The following is a 15842-nucleotide window of genomic DNA, read 5'->3' on the forward strand; positions in this document are numbered from 1 at the left end:
GCTCCTGAAGAATTTTTTTTTTCTTTAGTAAGCAAAAATTGATTTTCCAATTCTTTAATCTGGTTTTTATCTCTTTCCATTTTAATTTTATAATTTTTATATTTCCTACTTGATAATTTAATATTCTCCCCTCTAAACACCGCTTTCATCGCATCCCAAACAATTTCAAATTTAACCTCCCCGTTATCATTTAATCTCCAACTTTCCTCCAATTTTTTAAGTATCCATTTTTTATCCTTTTCATTTTTATACAGTTTCTCCTCATATCTCCAATAGCTTCTTTTTTTCTCAAAATTAAAATCTAAATCCACCATAACTTCTGCATGATCAGAAAATTCCCACATCTACCTTATCCACATTATTCAACAAATCTTTAGAAAGAAAAATATAATCAATTCTAGAATATGTATTATATATCTTAGAGAAAAAAGTATATACTCTTTCAATTCCTTTGACCTCTCTCCACACATCCACCACGCCGTTTCGAAGCATCCACTTATTTAAAATCCCCATTTTATTTGCTCCTCCACAGCGGGTGGGGTTAGTACTGTCTATTTTACCTCTGATTAAATTAAAATCCCCAGCCACAATTACTTTCCCTACACTTTCATTCTCCAAAATTTTTGTTATTTTTTCGAGAAATTCTCTTTGTTTTTCATTCGGTAAATATAAATTAACAAGTGTCACTTTTCCCTCATTAAGATTTCCAACAATTATTACATATCTTCCATCTTCATCCAAAATTACCTGATGTTTTTCAAAATACACCCTATCTGATATCAGTGTTGCAACTCCTCTGGCTTTTGAAGTTCCAAATGCTTTTTCATATATTTGCATACCTTTTATATACATTCTATTTGAATCGTCAGATTTCTGATGGGTTTCTTGTAAAAATAAAATATCTGGTAAATCTCTTTTAATCTTAAATTCCAATCTTCTTCTTTTAATCTGATTCCCTGTACCCTTCACATTCCATGACATTATTTTTATGACTCCCATTTAAAATATAAATTTTTCAATCCTATCCCCGCATCTTCCTTTCTGTGCCCACAACCCAACATTAAACTCCCATATAACCAACATTTAACATATAAAAAAGGATAAGAAAACAAAAACAAAAACAAAAAACAAGACAAACAATAAAATACAAACAATCTTCTTCCCCCACATCCTCATCGGTTTCGCCTCTATAAAGAGAATGGGGGAGAGGGGACGTGCCAATGTCCGGGCCACTTCTTTCGGGCTGTCTATTTAAATTCATCACTCAAGAAAAAAGATAATGATGGTTCTCTCCCGCATTCGGCTTCTTCCTTTTTTTTATGTATAGCACAAGGGTGTAATAATGTATTTTCTTTTTTTGTTTGTTGGAAAAAAGTAATTAAAAAAAAAAAAAGAAAATGATTGGCCACTCCCATAAGGCTTAAAAGAGCAGCAAAGAGCCTTTGGGTTCTTTGTGGAAAAGCAATGTTGAATTCCATTGCTTCTTGTCAGTGTCTCTTGAACTTTGTGGGGTTTTTGCCAAGAAAAGCCTTTGGCAGGTTGCCAAAGACAACAAAGTTTGGTGATAAGGCCGAAGGACTGTTTATAAAGAATTTGTTTTGGAATAAGCTGAGAATGAATTAATTCTCAGCTGTTTTAATAAAATAAGTTTGTTCAGGACTGAATTGTGTTTGGTAATCACTACTTGGGCCTCGGTCACAACAGAAACTAAAGCATCTTTTTGCTGCTGAACTGGTCCTAGAGCATACTGACCCAGATGAGCCCTTTGTGATACAAGCAAATGCCAGTGATGTGGCCTTGAGGGTGGTGCTGCCCCAGAAGAATGCAAAAGGAGAGTTGCAGTTATGAACCTACACATCCCACAAGCTTTTGGAGACTGAGAGATGATGGGCTACCTGGGAAAAGGAAGCCTACACAGTCAGCTAGGCTCTTATAATCTAGAGGCGATTCTTGGAAGGCAGTAAGATTCCTTTCGAGGTGTGGATGGACCACAAGAACCTAGAAACACTGAAGGCTCCTTGAAAGCTGTCTCCCAAGAACAATAGGGCCAATACTTCAATCACTTCAACTTCACTCCGCTATCTACTGGGAGGGTGAAATTTCTTGGTAGACGCCCTCATAAATGCAACAGTACAACAGTGCTCAAGAGGAGGTTGTCAATTCCATTATTCCCTCCAAATAAGTAGCAGCACCAGCCCTCATGAGACAGCAAGAAGCATTGCCATCACCGCTGACCAAAAATCTAATGCAACCTCTAACAGAAGCCTTGGCAGGGGATAAGTGATTCCAACAATACAAAGGTGAGCTGTCCTTAGGGGACTGATTGGCATAGATGGGGAGCAAACTATACATCCCATTGAGTCAACAATCTTAATATTGCAGCGGAGCCATGATGAGAAGGCAGCGGGCATTTTGGATTTGTACATACCTTTCACCTCATAAAGAGAGTGTTTTGGTGGTGAAGAAAGACATAGAAGACTAGATAGCCAGCTGTCCTGTTTGTGCTTCAGTGAAGAGGCTGCCCAGCAAGCCTCCAGACTGTGCCCAGCCCTACGGCTCCCTCAAGGGAAATATTTGTGGACTTTACTGGGGAGCTGCTGGAGGACGCTGGAAATACTGTGATCTGGGTCATTATGAATTTATTCTCTAAGCAAGCCCAGTTTGTGGTGTGCCAGAGGATCCTTTCTGCTCAATCCCTAGCTAGACTCTTTGTACAGCTCGTGTACCGACTGCATAAGTGTTCCAAAATGGATGATCTCAGATTGGGGAATGCAATTCACATCAAACTTTTGGCCTGAGTTATTGAGCTTGTTAGAGTCCTCCCAGGATCTTAGCTCTGCCCAGCATCCTCAAATGAATGGCACCTGTGAACTTACGAATATAGTCTTAGAGCAGTATCTTCGATGATACATGGACTATCAGCAAGACAATTGGGATGAACTTCTGCCCTTCATTGAGGTGGCATAGAATAATGCTATACATAGCAGCACTGCGTTTACCCCCTTTTGACTGGCCATCGATGTGGAATTTTTGCCTACACCAGAGCTCCCTCAAGAGACTTCTTTGTCAACTTCATTGGCTGAGTGGATAAGTACTTTGAAAACCATCTGGCTTGTGGTGCGCAAAGCATTAGAAGCAGCATGGGAAGAGCAGAAGAGACAGGCTGACAAGAAGAGACCACCTAGGAATTTAGAATAGGAAATGAGGTGTACCTGTCCATGAAGTTCTTGCAGTTGCGGTAGCCCTGCAAGAAGTTGGGGCCTAAGAACATAGGTCCTTTCCCTATCATCTGGGTTGGTGAATCTGGTGATGGTGGAATTGAAATTGCCAAAAAACCTCAAGCACATTCACCTAGTGTTTCACTGTAGTTTGTTAAAGCCCTTCCGTAGCTCACCACTGAGGCCATTCATTGAGCCTCCCCCTCCCTATATGGGTAGAAGGAGAAAGATCAAGGAGATTCTTGACTCTCAATGCTACAAGGGGAAGTTGCAATATTTAGACTTATGGAAGGGGTTTCCTTTGGCAGAGGCAGAATGGATGACGGCAACGAAAGTCCATACCCCTAGACCACTGGTGTCAAACTCGCCGCATCACGTTACCATCATGTGATGTTTCATGACGTGTTTCCCATTCGCGGAGCTGGGGTGGCCTGTGTGTGATGCATCCAGCCCATGGGCTGCCAGTTTGACACCTGTGCTCTAGACTCATTCAGAGGTTCCATGCTAGGTTCCTGGATGAACCCCGATAGGTTATAATAATACATGTGTTTGTTTCCTTGTAGGATTAATCATCTTCGTGGACGGTTGTCATGTCATGATTGACTCGCTACGCAGCCCTGCTTGCAACCAGACAACAGTAACAGGAGGAGGGAGAGAAGGCACTGGAATGTAAGGGATGCCTGGGAAGGAAATTTGGAATTCAAGTGTGCTGACTGGAAGCCTGAAACAGACTCAATCAATACCACAAGGTTACTGACTGGAAATGTTGCAGGCAGACACATCATTCCCAAAACAAAGTGAGTGCAAATGATTGATGAAAAATGGACATTGGGAGGACTAGGAGGAGAAAGGGAAAGTTTTCCTATACTGTTTGTGTGCGAAATAGTTAGAACTGGCTTTTCTATTTCTGTACCCATATGGAATTTTCAGTAAAGTTATACTCTTGGTAACAAAAAATATTCCAGCTGTTTCTTTTGCTGTCTTACCAATTTGGATAGTTGACAGTATTAATGTGAACTGTATTTTATTAATCCCTCATAGCATATAAAACTGAACCAACTCATACATCTTAAAGTCCAGTTTCCAAGGTTTTGAAGCATCAGTAAAACATTAGAATAATATTAAGTCTTACCTTAAATCAGAGCTTTTAATTGCTTCTGTGCCTTTTGACCAAGAACAATATAAAGGTTTTTTTAATTACAGATATTAAATATATTTGTTGGATATATAGCTAAAATTTGTATTTTGGTTCTTTCTGCTTGATAATATATTAGAGTAGTCTCTTCTTTCAGACACACCATTTTCAGACCACAGACCTATATTCTCTCACTCTCACACAGAGGCAAAGATACATATAAAAATTCAGTGTGGTACCTAAAAAAGGGATTTTTCAGGTCAAGAAGGTTGCTGGATTTAGAGCCTGTTTGATCCACTTGAGCAACAATACTTATGTCATAACTCTGTCTGAAAAAGAAGAGTAAGCAGTATGGTGAATACTCATTTAGTTATCCTTTATGACAATTAGACAAGACCAGTTCAAGCTAATGGAGATTCTAATGAATTGAAAGACAAGAGAAAGCAATTATGAACTTGATTTAAAAAGGAAATTTTAGAGACACTAGAACCAATTTCAGCCACTGCTCTTCTGAAGTATTATAGAAAAGATTAAACATTTTCTGCTACAATATTTAATCTAGAAAGTGAAATAACTGTAAATAAATAACTAATTTTATGTAGGCCTACCCTATTTTATTTCATGAATACACAGATATAGCTTGCTTCTTTTCAAGAAGTGTTCTCAAATGTACTGTATTGAAAGATAATCAGTAACATTAGAGATAATGAAGGCAAGCTGACAATAAAATCCTAATTGCAAAATGTTTACTTGAAAAAATAGTTTTTATGTTAAATTGTAACTGATTTTGGAAATTGTAACTGATTTTGTAACTGATTTTGGAATCTGTGAAGTAACAATCAAGTCACAACACCTAACAAACATATTTCAAATAATTTTTGCTATATTCAAGTTCATTATTGAAGCCATTAGACCAGGGGTGTCAAACACAATTTTACTGAGGGCTGCATCAGCATTATGGTTGCCCTCAAAGGACCAGTTGCATGTAAGACTATGATGACTCATAGCAGCCAGGTAGATGTGTTTGGGTAAGCATGGCTGGGTGATCACTGCCGGGTCACCACAACTAGGTGGGTGTGGCTGGGTAGGTATGACTGGCTTGATGTCGCTCACTGGGCATGGCTGACTCGGGATGACTGGGTCAGGATGGAACAAGTTACACTGACTAACTCGACGTGGGGATAACTCGGCGCCCCACAAGCTCACCTCCCCAAACTACTAGCAGACAAGCACGTGCACGCACACGTGCTACATTCCAAGTTTGGGGACTTTTATTTATAGATGGAGAGGGCCTTCTCCCCAAGCCTAGGCATGATTGGCAACTTGCTAGCTCAGATGTTGGATAACCATCTGTCTGAGATGGTGTAGGGTTTCCTGCCTGGGCAGGGGGTTGGACTAGAAGGCCTCCAAGGTCCCTTCCAACTCTGTTGTTGTTGTTATTGTTGTTATTATTATTAGATGTAGATAAAAGTCTCCAAGCTTGGAATGGTGTGTGTGTGTGCATTTGCATAGCACGCCAAAGGAGATGTTCCTCTCCCAATCCCAGACATCATTGGCATTTCCCTGTCTGGTGCCCCCTCCCAGCAAAGCAGGAGGCGGAGGACACTGCTGCGTGTGAAGGTGCAAAGGAGAAAGTTTGCAGGAAACAGTTTCCTCCAAGTCCAACTTCTGCCTTGACAGATCTCTAGAGAGGAGAAAGGAGTGGCAGGGGAGCAGCACTGCCAGGTCCTGCACGAGGAACGCCAGCCCTTCTTGAAAGGGAATCCTCATTTCCAATCATGTGTGGCAAGGATGCTGGCTTGTTGGAGCAGCCTCCCCACCCCCGCAGCTCCACCACCACTCCTCCTCTCCAGAAATCCTTCAAGGCAGATTTTGGGACTTGGATGAAACTGCTTCTTGCAAACTTTCTCCTCCATACTTCTACACGCAGAAGCGTTGTCCTCCACCTTCTGCTTTGCTGGGTGGGGACACTGGACAGGGAAATGCCAACCATGACTGGGATTGGGAGAATGTCTCCTTTGGCATGCTGTGTGCATGCATGCACTCACATTCATCATTCCAAGCTTGGAGACTTTTATCCACATCTGAGCTAGCAAACTGCTAATCATGCCTGGGCTTGGGAAGAAGGCCCCCTCCTTCCTCTGTGCATAAAAATCCCCAAACATGGAATGCAGTGTGTGTGTGTGCATGCGCACATGCTTGGCTGTCAGCAATTTGGGGAGACGAGGAACTTGTGGGGCATTGAGTTGTCCCCACATTGAGTTAGCTGGTGCAACTTATTTTGTACCGAATCAGCCATTCCGAATCAGCTGCGGCCAGTGAGTGGCATCAAGCAGGCCACTTTGAACCAGCCACGCCCATCTAGTCGCAGTGACCTGGCTGTGACCACCCAGCCATGCCTACTGAGCCACACCCACCTGGTCTTTGTGAGTTGTCCCATTACCGTGGCTGGCTGCCCCCTGCGGTTACAGCTGCCGCATAGCTCCACGCATTAGAGAGGCTCCCACTGCCTGTTCTCTTCTAGTGCTGCTGCCATTGACAAGGCACCCAAAGAAACGAGGACATAACTACTCAATCACCTCCTCCTGCTAGTCTGCTTGCGGGCCAGATCTAAACATCATGGGCTGGATCTGGTCTGTGGGCCTTGAATTTCACATATCTGCATTAGACTCTCAGCCATAGCAAACTCTGACAAATTACTTTGAGGACACTTGGCCATTTTCTCAAGATGATTCTTCAAATCTTACCTCTTGTTGGCAATGAGCAGGCATGTCCCTGAGAGGGTGTCACCAGCCTTAGCAAAAAGCGGAGACTGAAACAGGCACCGAACTTGATACCAGTGGGTAAGAGGTTCTGTGGGAGCAGTTGAAAGCCAAACAGTCATTCTAATAGAAGGATAGAGACAAAAGTCAAGAGTAGAAACTTTATGAATGCATAGTCCATCTTTGAAATATTTACTCTGGTTTTAAAAACATATCCACCTGCACAATTGGTTTGTGCAAGCCAATATAATATACATTAGAAGTTAATATGTAACTTAGTAGGTGCATAGATTTAGGGTCAAATAACACAACTTTAATCAGTCTTGCGATAAATAATATAGGATTAGGAAACTCTTCATTCCCAAATAAGAACAATAAGAAAGAAAATGCAGAAATGCACATTTTCTTTCTTTTATTTCTTTTTCACATATTTAGCCGCAGGACACAAATCAAAAAATAATTGCCATTTATAATTGCTATTGTAATCTGGTATGTTCAAGTTAATGTTGTACAAGATTGTAATAACAATTAAGTTAACACTTGAAGGTAGGAAAGTACATCTTTGTCCTCACTTACACTGAACCAATGAAGGCTACATCAAACCAGAAAGCCAACCCATGGATTAATCCTGAATGCAGCATGTGGAATTTGAATGGAATTTCTATCCTGGAAAATAAAAGTCACAGTGAGTTGCATGAAGTTAACTTCTTGTAGACACATTTTTCTATATACATGGACAACATATAGTGCACATTACATACTAGGAATATAATAACCCCTTTCACACAATATATAAGGCACAATTACTCAAGCCAAACATTATAGTCTGGAGCAATGCTGAGAATTGTATTCAGAACTTTCCCAACACAGAAGAATTCTCACTGCACACTTTAGAAACGCAGAATGGCTTATGTATTGACATTTTGACAAAGAGGGTAACAGTTTTCCTTGAAGTATTATTTGGTTAAAGAAGTGTTTCTCACTCTTCCCAACCTTAAGATATGTTGACGTTAAGAAAATCTGGATTAAAGAAATGTAATCTTTCTTTTTAAAGTCAGGTTCTTAATTCCTATTTCAATTTAAATTTACACATTCACATTTCAAGATAAAAAGATCTTCAAACAAATATTATGTACAACAATTCTATGTTAAATGTTTATCTATGCTGATAGCTCAGAATTATCAACTAGGTTCCAACTTTGATGCCAAAAGAAACCTACCTGGATTGAGAACAGGCATTAGCTAAATAATATGGATCCTATTTAGGGGAGGGACTATTTTTAGACTTTCTAAGAAATGACAACAATCAGCAAACATTGAAAATGACCCCACCAGCACCTAATCCACAGCAATTCAAATAATCCACCATGATGATTTTTCCAGTACTCAAAACCTATTTCCCCAAGATACTGAGCAATTAAGTCTTGGCTTCCCACAAGCAAAGTATGTTTCATATAGACACATTCACCAAGGCAAAATCTACATCCCCAGTGTAAGAAAAAGAGGCTAACCAGAAACATGATCTATCTTGGGTCAGTTCTGGATCACCATGGAAAATATTTCAGGAAAAGGTTCTATCAACTCCAAAGTAATGAATGAAAATTCACAAAAGAGGAGGTTTAGGCTATTCTTCATGGCAGTTTCCCAAACTATAAGCCTATGATCGCTCATCTGTACAGATTCCGAATGGGAAGTACATGGAAGAAAGAGAGTTATATCATCAAGTGAGGTCAAAAGGTAGCTGCAAAAGTTTGCCAATGTGCTATAAAAAGTTACTGACCATAATTATGATTGTTGATATTTTGGCATCTAATTTTCCTTGAAGTATTAGTAAGAAACAAGAATTACTAATGTTAAAACAAACATAACATTTCTAAAGGAAATATAAGTTCTCCAACATGGAATCACAGTGGGATCAGACTCCTGAATTTTTTGGAGAAAAGATTACCTGTGCAAATCTGCTTCTTTGGCATCTAAGAAGTTTACGGTGTATTTAACAGATTTGGCCATTAGAATCCTAATATCAAAGGTATCCTAGGAACAAAAAAACAGATTAATGATTAGTTCTGGTTAGGGTAGTATGACTAAAACCTTGGCTCCCAATTAAAAGGAAGGATGATAATATATTGTCTTATAGACCTGAAAATGTCTGGGGGAAAATAAATCTTTCAGTTGATTTTTGCTCAAGCTCATCTGCAGTTCACCAAATGGAGAAAGCTAGACTATATTATAGGATTGTGAACTTTCCACAAAGACTGAAAGCTATCTGTCAGTACACACATATAGTACTGTAAGGGACCTGCAGACTGTAAATATATGTTTCCTGTGACACTGACATATATATTATGCCTATGAAGCTATAAGACAGACATGCTGGCATCCTGGATTGTTATTGGGACTTCATTCCCAAAGTATCTGGCAATTGTCAAACTATATCATTTGATCAGACTCTCCCCACCCCATTCTGGCTGAGAACGTGTATGTCACCCTCAGGGGGATAAATAGCCAAATGTGAAAATGTGAAAATAAAAGAGACAAATGGTGCCCATTAAGAGGCACTATCCTTTTTCAAGAAATACACAAACCAGATTCCAGGATATGCAGATGCCAGAGTTGAGGATTTATGACCTTTTTGGTATAAGAGGACATTGCTTTTTTTCGTGAGTTTGGAGTTCTTCCTTGCATGTATGTATGTATCATCTTATGTGTTTGGAAGGATTCACCATTTGAACCTGATCAGGATTAAATGCTATTTTACTCAAGCCTCTGTTTAAGTCTCTTGTTTGGCATTTATGAGCTTAAACAATAAGTGAACCTTACAGTACAAGTCTGCAACTCCTTAAACCAAGCACACATTTTTCTGGTATTGTGCTAGCAGCTGCACAATCCTGGGAAAAAACATAGCTATATCAGATCTAATGCATTGCACAGTTCTATTATGCTACACTTTCCTTCTTGGTTTTCAGGCACACTGAAGCAGAAGCAGAGGTAGATAGTGGGCAATGAAACAAACTGCTTTCTGATTTAAGCCGCCCCCCTCTAGATCTAACACTTTAGCCAGTCAATATTTTGGTCACAATTAATTCCAAAAATCTTTAAATGAAGGCAAACCATCCATCCATGAATTAACACAAAGATTAAACTAATGGAACCACAAGCTTGGTGTTTGCATTCAGAATTCTCGTTGTAAGTAGTCTTCTTTTCAAGAAAAGAAACAAGGATGTGTAAGCTGTGTCACAGTTGACATACTGCTGCTGCTTCACTTTGCATGTTGCCAGCCTGACATAGCAACAGTGGGAGGAATTGGAATGTGGGTGATTTGAAGGGACTGGGAATTGAAGCAGAGTCGGCCCTGATGTGAGGAGTATCAATCAAGAACAGGTCAACAAAAGGAATGCGGCAATGGAAAAAGCTCAAACATCCAAAACAACCTGAGAACTTTCAATTGGACAGTGACTGATTACAGAGGGATTGGCCAGGGAAAAAGGAAAGTTAATTACAGCGTTATCACGCCTAGCCAATAGATTCTGTCTGCTCTATTCTGTAACTGCTTTATTATCAGTTCAGCATATACCCTTGGAAAAAGAGCTGAACCAGGAGTCTTTCTTTGCTAATTAGTTTAAATGGGATGTATGACACACTGAATCTGCGCATGAAATTCTTAACAGAAAAAAGTTCTCTCTCACATTGTTTGCTTCTTTGTAAAACTTTAAGGGGGAGGAGTTGTATCAAATTTCTGTATGAGTCAGACTAAGTTCTGCTCAAAGAACTTCCAAGATTTCTATAAATGTGTTCAAAATCATAAAGTGGTATTTGAGATGAAGAATTCCAGCCAACTGGAACTGATTAATGACAAAAGGACAAATACTAGTGAATTTAGTTATTCTGTGTGAGGGAAAGGTGCTATTTATTGAACATGGGCCAAGAATGAGGAAACTGGTAATCAAACAACTATATCTAGGATTAGAACCACCATGGGTAATATTCATGCCAATACGGCCTTGAAGACATGTTAGCATAATGTCTGTACTTAGCACAATTGCATATGTATGGCCTTCACTGCATGCTATCACAGGTTAATTATTTCAACTACTGCCAACCTCCAAAATGTTATAGGAATAATCCAACTTACCACAACAGGCTGTCTGAAATATTCATCTACTGCTGCACCTCGGAGTGCTGATAAATCTACTCCATGAAAAGATGGCTGATACCTACAATATAAGATACCACCAACTGATAAGATGAAAAATATAAAATAAAATATAAAATATTAAAGAGAAGAAATCCAAGAGGAAACTGATGCAAGATTTGAAAAGGAACACATCTCACATACATTAGCTTCATCTGAAAAAACCCATTCCGGAAAGATAGCTATGGCACTGCAGAACACCTGGAAGAACCTGCCTGCTACTTAACTAGAGTAGGCAGCAGCACTAAGTTCAAATGAAACCAGAGATTCTTCATGTAGTTCAACATTCTGGCAACAAATTCCATAGCTCTTCTTCATACATGTCAAATCTTATACATTTGGGGTGACCCAAGTGGGGAAGGCTGAAGTACAAGTTCAATTCCTGTTTTTTGTGGGATAAACTACAGTAGCAAAAACTGGATTTCAGAAGAGAAAAGACGTACCAAAAGTTAGCTTTTGTGAACTGTTCCATGTATAGCTGTTCATCTGTAAATGGGGCTAGATGGACATCGCCAATAGTTGGAAACATATTTCCTAAAATGGAGCAGAAGACAACATATATTTATAGTTTCATTTATTTTTTTGAATAGAAACATTTTATCCTGGTTTTCAATTTCAATAAACTCTCTGAAGTTGGATCAAATATGTTTTAAAAACCAAACAAAACATGACATCAACTGTCAAGACTGATAAGCTATCAAAACAAAATAAAACCAAATTCACAAATCAAATCAAAATTCTGTCCCACCTCATTTTTGTTTTGTTTTTGTTTAAAATACTGGCTGACAAATTCCAAGGAACTCAAAAATTTGCATACAATTGAGTTTACCTAATAAAGCTACCTTATACTATTAATGGTACAAAATTATAAGCAAAGAAAATCATTTCAAGTTAAAGCATTAAACTTAAATGAGCTATTCTACTTACTGAAAATGTTCAGAACTTACCAAGAGAATTCTATCCATGAAATGGCCCATCACCAAAATGTTTTGGTAAAGTCTGAATAGCCCATTTGAAGAGGTTTGAAACCTCTGGTATATCTTTGCTTAGAACCCCAAATTCTCTTTACATCCTGACCAAAGCACTTGAAAGACAGCCACAGCATTATCAGTAGAACAGCTTCACAGAAGGGAACTGAAGTTTAATCAAACCAGTGCTTCAAAACTGATCCTGAAGCCCTAGCTATTTCAAATAGGAATGATCATCTTTCATGAAGGATTGATGCTTCTTCCCATTACTCCATTGTTCTTCCTTTTCAAAAATTATATGTATAGAATAAGATATAAATAGATGTGCATAAGTAAAAGCACCATATAGAAGACCACCACTACCGATATTTTGTTAAACTTATTAATTAAAAAAATTATGGTGCTAGAGTTTGATATAATAACTAATAGCCAATTCCAGCAGTTGAGTGCTGATCAACTTGAAAGCAAACCAAGATCATTCAAATGTAAGGGAATGTTCATTACATCTTTGGATGTTTTTTAAAATAGGAGAAGAGTACTGGTATTGAAAGAATAGTGATAAGTGGGCCAAAATAAAATTTATGGATGAAGTTAGTTATTCTTAATATAAAAGAACTGCAGGAATCTAAAAGTTCTCCATAAACCTAACATATTTAAAATCACTAATTGAAGATACTGCTTCAGGAGACTCATTTAATAAAACAGGATAAATTTCTATCAATGAAGCAGAAACAGGGTGGAAGCAGGATGGGGCAGGTTCTAATAGCTTCTTTGATAAAAACTAGCTTCCCCTTCCCCAAGTCTTGCCATGCTGTCTCACTGTGGCCAGGGGTATTTGTATGTTTCTGGGAGGGATGCAAGGGTGAAATGCTCCCGGTTCGGACCGGATCGCCCAATCCGGTAGCAATGGCGGCTGGTGGTTCGGAGAACTGGTAGCAAAAATCCCTGGCCCTGCCCCCTGCTGAGCCACGCCATCATCAGAGGTTTTTGGGTTTTTTTACTTTTAAAAGCATTTTTTCTTCAGCCAAAAAATGCATTTAAAAGTAAAAAAAAAAGCCTTTGATGATCCAGTGGCTCAGCTAGGCTTCGGCCAAAGAGGTTGTTAAAAAAAAAGAGTTTTAAAAGGCTTCTCTGGCAATCCCAGTTGAGTTGTCTGATCAACAGAACCTTTAAAAAACACATTTTCTACAAGCTCTTCGGCTGAAGAGGTTGTTAAAACAATCCTTTTAAGTGGTTCTGGGCTGCGGTCAGGGAACTTCAGCTGGGATCGTCAGAGGAGCTTTTAAAATCTTTTTTTCTTCTGGTGATCCCAGATGAGTTTCCTGATCATCACAGGCTTTTAAAATCAATTTTTAATAGCCTGCTACAACAGCCTTGGCCCATGCCCACCCAATCACCCCACTTACCTAATTACTGCTCCTTTCGGGCTCGCTCTCCCTTGCTTTGGCTGCTGCAATCAGTTGCATCAGCTAGCAACTGATTCTGCCTTCCTGTAATCCAGCTCCTCAGTGAGCAACTCAATCTGCCTGCCTCTAATTGGGTAAGTAAACTATTAAAAAATAGTTAACTGGGTTTTTTTTTAAAGAGTTGGGTTTTCTTAGACAGCAATTTAAAGTTAAGGAAGTTTTAAATTTAGCTGCTTTTATCTAAAACAGGGCTCTCCAACTTTAGTAACTTTAAGGCTTCAACTCCCAGAGTTGAAGTCCACAAAACTTAAAGTTACTAAGGTTGGAGACCGCTGATCTAAAAAATATAAATAAAATAAAATAATAAAATATTTGTGAAGCTTTCTGAGATTTGGTGTGCTTCTGTAGTGTTTCACTCTAACTACACAAACACACAAAATTTCACAAAGCTGTATGTGGCATTTTGTGTGTGTGTGTGAGAGAGAGAGAGAGACAGAGAGTCAGTTGTATTGTGTTGTGTTGTGTGTGTGTGTGTGTGAAGTGTGAAAATTGATTTTTGAGCTTTTTGTGGCTATGTGAGGTTCCTGCTTGTTGCAGGGGCCATTTTGGGTGAAGTGCAGCTGTGTGAGTCAGTTGTGTCGCTCCCCTTTCCTTCTATTTATTCTCCAGCTAGGGAGAGGCCATTCAGCATCCACGTGTACCTTTCTTCCCAAATCGACTTGTCCTCAGTTGTTCTCCTCTCCTAACAGCTCTGCACATACACATATCTGGAACAGGCCCCAGCTGTTCTTCCTCCCCACTTATCTCAGCTTCCGAAGGCAGCTGCCTCTCCGGTGGCTGGGAAATGTTGGATGGCCCTGGCTCTATCTCTGCTTCCAACGCAAAGCAACCATCAGAGCCTTCCTCAGACTCCAGAACTGGCCCAAGTTCCTCCCCAACCTCCTCCTTATCCAAGACTGCCGCCAGCTCCACTAGCAGCTGGCGGGCCACTACAAAAAATAGCAATTATACTTTGTAGACAACCCTTTCATATGACATTCAAATAATTTTATGCTCCAAGCACTTTTTCAAAAAAAAAAAAAAAAAAAAGGAGGAGGACGAGTTTTATAATCAATTTAAAGTTGAGAGAAAATGCAAGCAAGATGTGCTACTTTGTGACTGGAATGCCAAACCTGGAAACCTTAATGAGGAAAATGTATTTGGAGTATAAGACTTAGGTAAACAAAATAAAGCAGAGCACCAACTTATCAATTTCTGCCACTCCAACAATTTAATCACAGTAAAGTCGGTCTTCTAACAAACAATAGATAAGTATATAAACCAAGGGCATTTGCAGACACTTTGGTTTAATTTTGGAAAAACCTATGGAATAATTGAGGTATTAATGGAAGAGTTCAAGGAATATTGTACATTAGCTGGATTTAAAATTAACAAACTTGTCCTCTGAAAATGTTAATAAAATGAAAATGGAAAATTAAAAAGAAGTGTTTGCAAATTTTCAGAAAAATTTGAGAAAAAAGTAAAATACCTAGATTTTTTTTCTTCCATTCAATTATGTCTGATTCTCAGAGACTGCCTGGAAAATACACTACTGTTTCCTTGGCAAAGTTCTTCAGAAGCAGTCTATCATTGCCTTCTTCCTAAATCTGAAAAGAACTGGTTGGTCCAACAGCAATCAAGCAGCTTTGTGTCTAAGATGGGACTAGAACTCCTGGTCTCTTGTTCTCTAGCCTGTTACTTTAACTACTACAATGATCCGGTTCTCTAAGTGAAAACCTTTAGATATTCAGATTAATCTCTTCCAATGAGCTATTTTGGCTTGTGCTAGCTATAAATTCTCCATTCTAAGAGCTATTGCTACTTTATTCTACCGTACCAGGAACAAATGCCTGACTCACTATTTAGAAAAGGGGCAATAGAAGCAGTCCTTGACTTACAGCTGGTCATTTAACACCTTGTTCAGTTATGGTGGCCTCGGACAATATCACACCACCTGTCCCCTCACAGTCACATGGCCAAGTTCAGGCATTTGGCAAATGGCTCACATTTACAAGTGGCTTTATCACCCCTGGTCAGGTAACTGCAATTTGCTACTTTTTTTGCCAGTTTCTGGCAAAAGATGCCCATTTGGGAAGAATGAATTCAGACTTATGACTGCATG

At 39.3% G+C, this 15842-nt stretch overlaps 1 protein-coding gene across 8 annotated transcripts in view; it reads right to left on the minus strand.

Annotated features, from left to right (window-relative positions):
* CARM1 (coactivator associated arginine methyltransferase 1) overlaps positions 1-15842 on the minus strand; it is a 146992-nt gene that overhangs the window by 65174 nt on the left and 65976 nt on the right. For all 8 annotated transcript variants that reach the window (XM_058171172.1, XM_058171170.1, XM_058171171.1 and 5 more), the window contains 6 exons: positions 11751-11841; positions 11248-11329; positions 9064-9149; positions 7692-7781; positions 7101-7238; positions 4593-4682 (listed from right to left, as the gene is read on the minus strand). In XM_058171172.1, coding sequence (XP_058027155.1) covers positions 4593-4682; positions 7101-7238; positions 7692-7781; positions 9064-9149; positions 11248-11329; positions 11751-11841 — 577 coding nt within the window. The remainder of the gene's footprint in view (positions 1-4592; positions 4683-7100; positions 7239-7691; positions 7782-9063; positions 9150-11247; positions 11330-11750; positions 11842-15842) is intronic.

This window comes from Ahaetulla prasina, chromosome 2 (genome assembly GCF_028640845.1).
Source record: "Ahaetulla prasina isolate Xishuangbanna chromosome 2, ASM2864084v1, whole genome shotgun sequence".
Taxonomy (NCBI): domain Eukaryota; kingdom Metazoa; phylum Chordata; class Lepidosauria; order Squamata; family Colubridae; genus Ahaetulla; species Ahaetulla prasina.